This window comes from Panthera pardus, unplaced genomic scaffold (assembly GCF_024362965.1).
Source record: "Panthera pardus isolate Hobbes unplaced genomic scaffold, ASM2436296v1 HiC_scaffold_1, whole genome shotgun sequence".
In the NCBI taxonomy this organism is placed as follows: domain Eukaryota; kingdom Metazoa; phylum Chordata; class Mammalia; order Carnivora; family Felidae; genus Panthera; species Panthera pardus.
This window is the reverse complement of record NW_026526654.1, coordinates 12,769,449-12,781,962: the sequence shown is the minus strand read 5'-3', so window position 1 is coordinate 12,781,962 and position 12,514 is coordinate 12,769,449. Positions and strand designations below refer to the sequence as shown.

At 42.5% G+C, this 12,514-nt stretch overlaps 1 protein-coding gene across 3 annotated transcripts in view; it reads left to right on the top strand.

Annotated features, from left to right (window-relative positions):
• The window catches only part of MYO16 (myosin XVI), a 609,969-nt gene that overhangs the window by 268,863 nt on the left and 328,592 nt on the right, over positions 1-12,514 (top strand). For all 3 annotated transcript variants that reach the window (XM_053889237.1, XM_053889213.1, XM_053889198.1), the window contains exon 9: positions 1,341-1,494. In XM_053889237.1, coding sequence (XP_053745212.1) covers positions 1,341-1,494 — 154 coding nt within the window. The remainder of the gene's footprint in view (positions 1-1,340; positions 1,495-12,514) is intronic.

Sequence of the window (12,514 nt, the reverse complement as noted above, 5' to 3'; positions counted from 1 at the left end):
ACACTTCTACCTTTTAGGTCTAGTGTCAGCTAGACCTAAATGTGCCCAAATAGACACCCAAGGCAACCCACAGCCCTAGAGCCCGGGGCATGACTAAATGTCTGGTCTGGCCTCAACTCTGGCTACCTCAGGATATGATGGCTGTCTTACACAGTTTTGCCCATGTGGGTCATGCTGAGTCTACCATCAATAGAATCCATTTTCCATACTTTATTGGTCATGAGTGACACAGTGATGGGCCGATAAAAGACTCTCAGTAATCTTTGTTGATTGAATGAAAATACTTCTTTCTTGGGGCACCTGGGTGGCTCAGTCAGTTGAACATCCAACTCTTGATGTCAGCTCAGGTCATGATCCCAGGAAGTTCAGTCATGAGGATTGAAAAAGAGGAGTTGTACCCATTAGATTCCTAATTGTTATGAATGCAAACTTTTCTTCAGGATTGACTGACTTCCGGTTTTGATTGTTAGTAAGTGCGAATTTGATTAAGGCACATCGATATGCCCACCTAAAGATATTCAGATATTACTGTCAACCTGTAACTTATAATGTAATTATATTTCAGATTGAAAAACACAGATCACAGAGAAAGGCTAGACTTACTGTTCTCATAACACGACTATTGTCCATCTACCCATTTAGTAGGATGTTTGTAGAACGCCTACGACAAGTTTTATACTAACCCAGTCTTCGGGAAGGTATAACTATTTTCATCTTTTTCATTCATCGAGCTGAAGGAAGAGTTGCAGAGAATAAAATGACATTAAGTTCCTTCAAGCTTAGCTTCTCCGTGATTTTACATCTTATGCATCACCACTTGGTGACTATTGTTTTTATATTTTTCATTTCATTTGTAATTAAATACGTCACTGATATAAAACAAGATAGCCTTTTAAAATGGCATGGGGCGCCTGGGTGGCTCAGTCAGTTAAGTGTCCAACTCTTAGTTTCAGCTCAGGTCATGATCTCATAGTTTTGTGAGTTCAAGCCCCATGTTGGGCTCTGCTCTGACGGTGCAGAGCCTGCTTGGGCTTTTCTCTCTCTCTCTCTCTCTCTCTCTCTCTCTGCCCCTCCCCTGCTCATGCTGACTCTGTCTCTCTCAAAATAAATAAACAAACTTTAAAGTTTTAAAAATAAATAAATAAATGAATAAATAAATAAATAAATAAATAAAATGGCAATACTGCAATTTTATTCCTACCATAAACTTTTAATGTTTTTCATTTTGCTCTATGTGTTGATAAATTTTAGCATTTTAAGCACATCAGAATTATTCCAAGTGAATCGTTTTCTGTGATCTTGCCTCCTACTTCTTCTGTGTCTTGTATTGTTTTTTGTAGATATTGCTGCCTCTGAGTTTATTGAGGAAATGCTGCTGAAAGCTGAAATCGCCTGGGAAGAAAGGGTTAAAGAACGTTTATCTGTTCCTGCCTTGGCCTCTGAGGAGCCATATGAGGAGATTCTCCACGACCTTCCAGCACTTTCCAGCAAGCTGTAAGTGCCTTTAGTGTAGAATGCTGATGTCCTAGCTCTTGCTCGCTGAAGATTGATTATTTTGTTTGCCATCCCTGTTAACCACCATTTTACAGTCCATGTCAAGAGGACTTTTAATGAAAAGAATTAGAAAATTGAAGCTATCTGTCAACATACCACAAAATACTGTTGACAGTCGTGAGTTTAGCATAATTTTTGGAAAACTGGCTGATTCTCTTAAACATTATTATTTTAGTTAGTGTTTCAATTTGTCACCATGGGACCAAAGGTAAGATTTTAAACACACTCCACATTTTTAGCTGAACTGATTTGTAAGATTTCCTGTGACTGTTAAAATGACTGAATTCCTAAAGTAGGAAATAGAGATGTTCACTTTTTCTCTCTAAAGTACAAAGCTTAATGATTTCTTGTTGTCTAAAATATCTCCTAAATACTGATACATACTATAGCAAGGATGGACCTCAAAAATGTTATGTGAAGTGAGTGAAGCCAGGCACAAAAAACTGTGTATTGTATAATCTCATTTAGATAAGACATCCAGAATTGGCTAATCCATAGAAGCAGAAAGTGTATTAGTGGATTACAGGAGTGGGGACGGGGTAAAGGGGAATGACTCTTAATTGATATGGAGTTTCCTTTTGGGGATAGTGGAAAATGTTCTAGAAGCAGATGTGATGGTTACACAAATTTATGAATAGGCTAAAAAAAAGTGCTGAATTGTACACTTTAAAAGTGTGGATTTTGTGCTATGTGAATCATATCTCAACAAAAGAAGAAACTACGTAAGGAAAAAATATTTCGCTTTGAAAAACAAAATCTGGTATATACAAGCAGCGGGACCTTGGGAAAGTTCTTTCTATGAAATTGTTTCTTTTCTGGCAATAGCGAATCTGTCTCCTACTGGAATATTTGAGGGTGCCCTGAATAAATAACACAGTTTGGGTTCAGACAGACTGAAAAGTAATCCAGCTGTAATGATGGAGACCAAATTACACCTGATCACTGATAGGGGATGCTTTGGAGGGGATAACTGAAATCTTAAGCAGGCTCCATACTCAGCGTGGAGCATGGCGTGGGGCTCAATTTCACAACCCGGGGATCATGACCTGAGCCGAAATCAAGAGTCAGGCGCTCAACCGACTGAGCCACCTGTGCACCCCTAAATGGATCCCATTATTGGGCAGCTTTACCGACCACGTCCAAGGCACCTGTGAACTAGATCAGATCTCCCAAATGAGGAGCTTCCAGACAAAGCTTATAACAGGATGGGACAAGCAGGCTCGCTCTACAAATAAAGAGAAGGGAGCTAAGGAGATGCTCTTCCCAGATTCATCCATCAGAGATGATGGATGCCCAGACTTAGCATGACTTGATCTCCTTTCCCGGGGAATAGAGGAGATGCTTCCAATTGCCTCCTCACAAGGGGGGGCTGTGCTGAATAAGAAAGCTCAGAGGGAAACACGCATTTCAGCACAGCCATTCAATAATACTTTTAATTTCAAGTTACTCTTGATAATTCAAGAGGCTACAGTTGTGTGCGAATGCATACGTTTACTTAATTCTCCACTTAATGCTGGCACATATTCATCATTGGATTGGACTTTTTAACTGTGTTAGAAAAGAGCTTGTTTTTATATCAGACGCTCTGCTAAGAATTTCATGGATTCTCTTCTTCCATCTTCAAAGAGCAATTAAGCGTCTCTTATTTTCCCAAGATCACAGAGCTGGGATAGGACACATCAGGATTTACAGCCCAGCATTCCTACCCTAGATCTTCCGCACCCTGTTTTCACAGGTGGAAGAAAAATACCATGACATGGATGTGGGAGAAAAAAGGACAAAAAAAGTCATAGAACTAGAAGTTAGAGTCCAGTTAGGAACGGTTAAGAGGATAAATATCAAGTGACCCCAAATGAACAGGTGGAATGGTTTGACATCATGTTTACGTGATTATACCACTGATAGCCCTGGAATGAGAGGAGTAATACAAACATTTGCTTTGGAAGAATTTTTCTTTTCATATGGTGAGAGTAAAATCCATACCCAACAGATTCTGTTTTACTATTAGAATCATGTATGGGCTTTCCAGTTAAAGAGTTGTTAAACTGTAAGCAGATCCCAAGTTTGCATTAAAACCAAATTCTTTCATAATAAGTTATTTGGGATAAATATCAACTTATCCATGCAGCTATAGCTTTGTTTATGTCTTCTCCCTTTAAAAAAATAAAAGAACTGATAACAGCCAATTTGCCCCCAAAGATACTTCTATATATTTTTTTATATTGTTGATTCAGCAACACGTTTTGAACAGATTATTAAGCGGCCTATTTATTCTACCCAATTCAATATAATTGTTTTGATTACATTGTTTCTTACTGACTTGGAGCTTGGAAACTTTGCAATAAGTTTATATTGAATTTCGACCTATGTTTTCACTGCAATCCACTGTTCTTTTTGTTCAGAGAGAGAATTGAAAATTAAATCAAAGAACAAATCAATCATAGTTTTACTTTTTTTTTAATCTGAAAAAAATCGCAAATAGACTTGACTAGTTTAAGGGTAATAATTAAGTACATTTTTAAATTGTCTTTTATAATTTATGATTGTGATACATGTTATCTGTTTTTCATTGTCTTTGTAGTGTTATTAATAAATACGAACCAGCAGCAAATAGATGAGATAGTATACCAACTAGGTACAGTTATATTTTAGTGCAGAAATTTTACTTTCTTTTTTTTCTTAATTTTTAAATGGTTACTTATTTTTGAGAGAGAAAGACAGAGCACGAGCAGGGAGAGGCAGAGAGAGAGGGAGACACAGAATCCGAAGAAGGCTCCAGGCTCCGAGCTGTCAGCACAGAGGCTGATGTGGGGCTGGAACTCACAGACCATGAGGTCATGACCTCAGCCGAAGTCAGACACTTAACCGACTGAGCCACCCAGGCACCCTGAAACTTTACTTTCTATAACTGCTCTTCTGAGCTATGCTTTTGTATGAGCAGGACAAATATAGACACTCAAATTTCTTCCATAAATAAATTCACATACATTGTATAGGTCAAAACTTTTTCTAAAGTGGTAAATGTGTGCATTGTTGAGGGAAAAAAAGCATTTGTTGCTTTGAGTGTATTTTATAGCACAAGTGATTGATTGGGACAAGAAACTTACTGAAATGTGTAGGATATTTTTAACACACTGCTCTTGTGATAGAGAACATATAGGAAAAGGATCAGAGCATTGGTGTGAGTCACAGAAAATATAAGTGTAATTCTTTTGCAGATCTCTTATGTGTCATTTACAAAGCAGCATTTGTTCACATACCAGATGTTGGAGTGTCCGTGGTTTAGCCCTGGTGTCCGGGAGGGTTTGATCTTGTGTCTCTCTCTCCTGCCTCAGCATTGCTGAGTTTTCTGCAAACGCTTTCTAGCTGTTCCCTCCATTAAAATAAACAAACGCCATTGTTCTGTGACAATCCAAGTTTCCCTCATTTAAACCAAGCTCATCCTCGAGTGGTTTGATAACCTGAATTTTAATTGTGAAGCCTGATCTTCAGGTATTTCCAAAGTCCCTCAGCTTTAGGGAGGTGAAGAAGGAATTAGAACAAAATGAAAATCCAGGAAGAAGGGGAAAGAGCAAAGGGGGGCCTCGTGGTCAGTTTTCCTCTGCTCCAGGCAAGAACAAGCATTCGAATGAATAAAGCTCACTGCTCCTTTCATTTCCTTATTTTGCCCCAGAAAAGATAGTGCGTATTCATTGGTATGAGAAGCGTACAATTAGAAAAAAAAAACTACAACAGCCTTCTTCTCTCCTCCGTGTAATCTGTTGTTTTTCTTCAGAAAGTCTCTTCACCCACCTTTTATCAGCAGCCCTCATTCTGAGAACTTATGACGCATTACCTCCTCTGAATTATCATGGCCCATCTTTTGGTTTTAAATCCCGCTTCCTATTCCTTTGCGTTCTACAGTTGACTGGCTCCTTTTACATTTTCCTAGGATATGTTTTACTTAAAATTTTAAGAAAACGATTGAGCGGTTTAATCTGCTACCTCTGCACATAAGTCAAATTCCCTTTCCAAATGTCAGATCTTGTTGACCGTCTCATGAGGATTTGTGTGCTCACCCACGGATAGGATAAGAATGACACTTCTGCTGTGGTTCACTGTTAGCTGGACCCCTAATGGTGGTGAAACATTTAATCAATAGGAAATTCCTATACTGTTGAACTGTTCCACATTCGACGTTTCTAAGATATCTCCTATTTAAGTGAACATGATGAAGTGTATATTTGTTGCCTGACTTTCAAGTGCATGTCTCAAAATGAGCGTGTTAGATTGAACTCAGAAGCCTTCCCAGCTACGATGTTCCTTATCTGTTTAACTTGCAGGCTTCCTCTCTGCCTGAAATTCGCAACCACTGTTATCATACTCGACTGCTATTCCCCCTCTGTTCTTTCTTGACTTCTGACTGGGTGCCTCCTCCCTGTGTTGTCTTTCCTGTCCTGAGATGGATCCCAGGGTCTCATGTCCAGTTATGGCCACTAATGGAACAGCCGTGGCCAGAACGCACCCTTTGGTGTTTGAACATGGAAGTGCTCTCCTGGGGTATTTAAAAACAATTTTAGTGCTTATTTATTTTTGAGAAAGAGAGAGGCAGACAGAGCGTGAGCAGGGGAGGGGCAGAGAGAGAGGGAGACACAGATCTGAAGCAGCTCCAGGCTCCAAGCAGGCAGTACAGAGCCTGATGCTGGGCTCAGACTCACGAATCGCGAGATCATGACCTGAGCTGAAGTCAGACGCTCAACCGACTGAGCCGCCCAGACGCCCCTCTCCTAGGGTCTTTAATCACTGAAAAGTTTGATACGTGCCAACGTTTGCTTCTAATATGCTATTTCACGGGGTCCTTGAGTTCGAATTCGCAACAATTCTGCATAGTACCTAGTGGGCGGAGTGGTTCGCCAACCAGTTGTGGGTTTTCACCAAGCAGTAACAACAGTGACAACAGCTGACAGTTCATGTGCAGCCGCCGGACATCAGGACTTGTGCAGAGTGGTTTGTGTGGGTCACTGCATTTGATCCTCAGAAGAGCACAAGTACTGTCCCTCATTTGTTGTTGTTAGGTTTTATTTACTTGGTTTTATTTTTTTTTAGAAGCTTATGTATTTTGAGAGAGAGAGAGAGAGAGAGAGAGAGAGAACAAGAGGGGCAGAGAGAAAGAGAGAGAATCCCAAGCAGGCTTTGCAGTCAGCACAGAGCCCAGCATGGGGCTCGATCTCACGGCCGTAGGATGATGTCCTGAGCCAAATCCAAGAGTCAGACACTTAATTGGCTGAGCCGCACAGGCGCCCCTTTTGTTGTTAATTTTTAAATTTGAGTACTGATGACACACAATGGTGCATTAGTCTCGGGCGGACAGCGTAGTGATTCGGCATCACTGTGTGCTGTCCTCACCGCAAGAGTAGCTCCCGTGCATCACCCTACAACACCATTGCAATATCATTGGCTGCCTTCCCTGTGCTGTCTTGTATTCCCATGACGTTTTTTTTATCTTGATTGCTAAATGTCTTTAGTTTGAATGTACTGACACACACAACACAAATTCTTCCTCCTGTATCCCCACGTTATAAATCCCAGTCTGACGCTCAGAACTTAAGGGAGGTGACCCGTGTCATACACAGGTACTCAGTCTTCTACTGGTTCAGGGAGGAGGTCATTTTTATTGGCAACGCTAAAACCTCTGATTTGGCTTGAAAGAGGAAATTGCTGATGTGAATTTGGCTGTTGTGGTCAGTCTGCTTTGGCTGTGGGCCACTGCCAGTTTAGCAGAAGCGTTTCGTGTGACCGCTTAAAAGATAGTCTGCGACTGGGGAGACCTTTCTCGTCCGCAGAAACCATAAGCGTGAAGGCCCCTTGCGATACCTGATCTGCTTTCAAGATAAAGCTACCGGTGAAATGGAACAACATGGGGCCATTACCTCTGTCTACCGTGTTATCTATCACACCCTTGGTCTTGCTTGGTCTGAACGTCTACACTGACTCCCGGAGGCGGCCTGTGAGGCCCTGCGCTGTGTGGCCATTATGGACAGAGACCCCAGAGCCATACATCCTGGTTCCGGTGCTGGCTTGGCACCTGCTGGCTCTGTGACTCAGGCAGTTTGGTCAAAGTCTTTGCCACCTTTCTCCTCAAGTGTAAAATGTGGGTGTTGTTTAGTTAAGACTTTGTCCATGCCTTTCTCCCTGCTTCTTGGGAGGAGAGATGCTAGGAGCTTGAAATTCCCAAGTCATGGGACTGACTGTCTCCGATGTCTAAGATCCCGGGGGTCACACTTGAATTTATGCCGCCAGGGCGCCGCAGGGCGGGGGGCTGGTCACACCGGAATATCCAGCGATGGGAGTAAGTGACTGAGCACTGAGTCAGCCTGGGCTCCCGGACGGGAGGAGGCCTGGACTCTGAGTCCGGTGATGGAGTCCATCAAGCTTACGTAACAAAACCTCAGGGAGGACCCGGTGGAGCTTGCTGATTGGGGAGCACCTCTGTAGGCTTGGCGGGTGATATGCCCTGATTCCACGGGGAGGGCCCTCCGGACTGCACCCAGGGAGAGTGTCTGTGCGCACTGCGGGTCCTGACCTGTGCCCTCCGCAATAAAGCCTTAGTAGTAAATATGGTGCATCCCTGAGCGCTGTGAGTTGTTCTAGTGAGTCATCAAACCCCAGGGAGTTGTACATTGGTAGGCACTTGGTCAGAAGTGTGGGTGGGCATGGAGACCCCCAAACTCGTGGCCGTGTCTGATGTAAGGGCAGCAGCCTTGCTGGAAACAGTGCCCTTCATTTGTGGGGTCTGTGCTGTGGACAGTCAGTGTCAGAACTGCACTGCAGGAGGCCACCCAGTGATGTCAAGAGACAGATGTCTCTTGAACGTGCTCTTGATAACTCAGTGACAATCTTTCTGAAACACTTAGAGCGCAGCGTCTCTGGCTCACTGTGATTCGACATACATGCTTGAGAAACGATGAAAGGAAAACCAGATGTTTTTCCATCCGTCTGTGAATTGTCAGCATAATCATCTAAAGAAGAAAGGCCTTGTAGCTATACGCGGAGACAATAGAATTCAGCTTGCCGTTTGGTGCTGTCGAACTGAATATGAACCATTTAGAGAAAGACTTGTTTTCTAAGAAGCTGGAAAGAAACATCCAATCTCAGAGAAGACCAGCTTTGGGCGGGTGCGTCCTCTGATTAGGTTGCTTCGGGGCTGGGTCTGCAGGGTTTCTGAGTCATGTAGCACTTGGGATGGAGAAAAGATGTGACAGGGAGAAGTCTGGAAAGAGGCAGACCTGAGCAGGGCCAAGGACGAAAAAAGCACAAGGGGCTGGGGGTGCGCGGGCCCCAGGGTGCATCAGCCAAGTGGCCGTTGATGAGAAGAAATACCCTGTGGTGATTTTTCAAAGGGCAGAGTATGGGTTTTGCAATGTGTCTTTGACCTCAATAAAACCTGAGACCCACGACGGTCTTAGAGTAGATGTTACAGAAAGCCTTGAAGAGGCCACATTTTCTGAGAGAGGCCCATCATGCATTCATTCAAAAGCAGGCCAACTGTGGCCACACAAGATTTCTTCTACAGCCTTTTCTTGCTCAGTGGACAGTAAATACGATTTGCATATCAAAGCAGTTTCAATAATCATTGAGCCTGACTGGGAACAGGCTCAAGAAGATTGCCTTGAGTATCTCCCTGGGCTCATGGTTGCGGTCTTGTCATGCAGTGTATTAGAAAAATTATGTTGCAGGGGCGCCTGGGTGGCGCAGTCGGTTAAGCGTCCGACTTCAGCCAGGTCACGATCTCACGGTCCGTGAGTTCGAGCCCCGCGTCAGGCTCTGGGCTGATGGCTCAGAGCCTGGAGCCTGTTTCCGATTCTGTGTCTCCCTCTCTCTCTGTCCCTCCCCCATTCATGCTCTGTCTCTCTCTGTCCCACAAATAAATAAAAAAACGTTGAAAAAAAAAATTTAAAAAAAAAAAAAAAAAAAAAAAAGAAAAATTATGTTGCAAATGAAGGACATAGCCTTCGACCCATGTCTCAACACCACACATGGGGCTTTCTTTGCAGAAATGTCTCCGAGTAATTCAGGATAAGCAATACTGAAAAGTGCATTTTTACTCTTCGATCCTTAGACACACCTGTGCTACAGCCATTAATGAATGGCCTTGCCCCGATGGGGGAACACCACATCTCTGGTTTCTCCTGTGGGGCGGTTGTTGTTGTACATTTACTACTGACCCTGAATGACCTGAACATTTTCAAAATCAGCGCAATTTCTGTGACCATTTTGCAGTAAAATAAGTTCACCTGAGATAAAGTCAGACCACACTCCCAGCCCTGGATTCTTCGGAGTCTTTGGAAGCTTTGCATCACACAGTCTTGACAAAGCTGTCGGTCAGTTCCACATGAACTTACAGGTAGGAATGGCTTCCATGGTCTAGTGGGGGATGGAGAGAAATGTCACACAATCCAGGGACACGATGAAACATGGAGAATTATTTAATCTGATTTCCAAGTTTAAACCATTTACACTATCCCTCAAACATGGTTGGATAACTAGTCAGTCTTCTACAGTTGGTTGCAAACCACACTGTCGTGAGTCTCTGGTTTTACTGAGGTCTAGAAGACACATTGCCTAACTCATGAAGGTAGAGGGACGGGATCAGCATTTCCCTTTCTAGTCAGTTCTTTCCCCTACACCTGAAACTGCCCCAGAGATGGGGCTCACTACCTTTCAGAGCATTTATTCCATAAGCTACCACACACACACACACCTCATTCTCTTCTCTTTTTATATTATACGCCGTGTGTATACTCTCACTCACTCGGCACACCCATGCTGGTGGCTTAAGTTTTACCACATTCTATCAAATGTACTTGCTAAAAATGATGGAGAAATGCAGATTATTAAGTGTTTCCTTGATTCAAGTGAACGATAGTCATGTTGTTTCGTATAAATATCATTCATTAAATACCTACTCAGAAACATAAACACATGCTAGACAGCATAACAGTATAACATGGCCTATCCAGAAATTCCCTTCATGTATTCCCAGAGTGGACGCATTCGACTCACTTTATTTTAGAGTCTGAAAATTTCTTTGCAGGTATCGGTTGAGAACTACAAGGTGAATATCAAATATCTTAACAACAGCGTCATTTCCCGTTTAACCATGAGACACATTGACATTTTTGTTTCCTAAACACAAGGAATATTTTATCAAAGTGGTTTTTTTTTCATTGTAGTTTTTTAACGACACAAACTAAAGTTATTTGGAGGGGGATGGTGTTGGGCAAAGATAGCAGTTAATTCAAAGCTGTCCAGGAACTGTTTCCTTCAAAATTAACCTTTAGATAATTATTTTGTAGATGCAGAAAAACCCAAATTCCCTGTGGTAAGTCATTCATGTAGCTGTGTTGTTAGGATTAAAATTGAGATCTATTCAGTACATCACCACCACAATAACCGAGTCACATATGCCATTTCCTTTTTTTTTTTAATGTTTATTTATTTTTGAGAGTGGGGGTAGGGGCAGAGAGAGAGAGGGAGGCACAGAATCCGAAGCAGGCTCCAGGCTCCGAGCTGTCAGCACAGAGCCCGATGTGGGGCTCGAACTCATGAACACATGACCTGAGCTGGAGTAGGATGCTTAACCGACTGAGCCACCCAGGCACCCCATATATGCCATTTCTTTACATTTATTTTGATGAGATTTTTTTTGTTGGCCTACTATATCTCCATTTGGCAATTTTGTTTGTTTTCTATAGTTTTCTAAAATTGCTGGTGTCAGAATGGGCAATGATTGTTGCTTTTGTTAGTTTTGTTTTATTACCTTCCTGTTTCCATTTTCAGAAACAAAATCCCAGTTGCTACAGGCACATTTGCTCTGCATGAAATGCCTTTTATGTTTCTAGAAATAAGTAAGTCTTGACTAAATCCAATAGAGTTCAGAAATTGATTGCCGGAATAGTGTCATGTGGTTTTTTCTACGGTCAGGTTAAAGTGATCTCTCGCCCTTTTAATCTAAACTTCTCTTGGATAGTAGCTGTTTCATTTTCTTTACGTTTGTGGAATCTGCCTTACTTAAGCCTTCTTTTACTATTTTCCTTCCTATTTTTTCTGGTTTTCACTGATAGACTTCTATTCCTGACACCTTTTTTATAAAATTAAAATTTTCTCACGGAGGAAAAATTGGAAAGTCCAGGAAAGCATATAGAAGCATGAAAAAATTCACTCATTAATGTCAAAAGAAAAATTGATACCAGAGAAGTTAAAGGTGAAAGGAAGAACTTATTCAAGACTCTTGCACTAGAGGGAAGGAGACTGAACTTGACTCTTGATACAAAAGGTCAGAGAGCTTTTAAGCACTGGGATGAGTGTGTGGAAAAGCCTGGAAAAGCAGAAAGGCTGGTCCTTGTGAGGAGGCCATCCACAGTTCACTGGTTAGTGCTTAAGGAAGTGAGGCTCCTACCCTCCCACAGAGACCAGGAGATTGGGGCTCCTTCCCTCAACGAGCCTCATGGTTACATTTCTAGAGAATAGCTCCCAGGTCCTGGGGGAGGATGTTGCCAGTTGTAGAATATTTACAGCTCAGAGGGACAAAGGGCGAATTTACAGTGGAACGTTCTCTAAGGTAAGAGCTCTAAGAAAAGGGAGGGAGGCAGTCTAGAGCTGGAGAGAAGCTGTTCTGAACGTGAGCTGAGAGAGGAGACTGTGAAGTCCATCTGCATCAGTAGTCCACCTTTGAGAGAGAGAGAGAGAGAGAGAGAGAGAGAGAGAGAGAGAGAGAACCCCAAGCAGGCCCCATGCCCAGTGTGGAGCCCCACATGGAGCTCGATCTCACCACAGTGAGATCTTGTCAGACACTTAATTGACTGAGCTACCCAGGCACCCCCCACAGTAGTCTACCTTTTTAATGAAACTCCTATTAATTTGGTCCATTCCTTCTTATCCTTTATGTGTTTCTTTTTCTTTATTGAATTCTTGTTCTGTC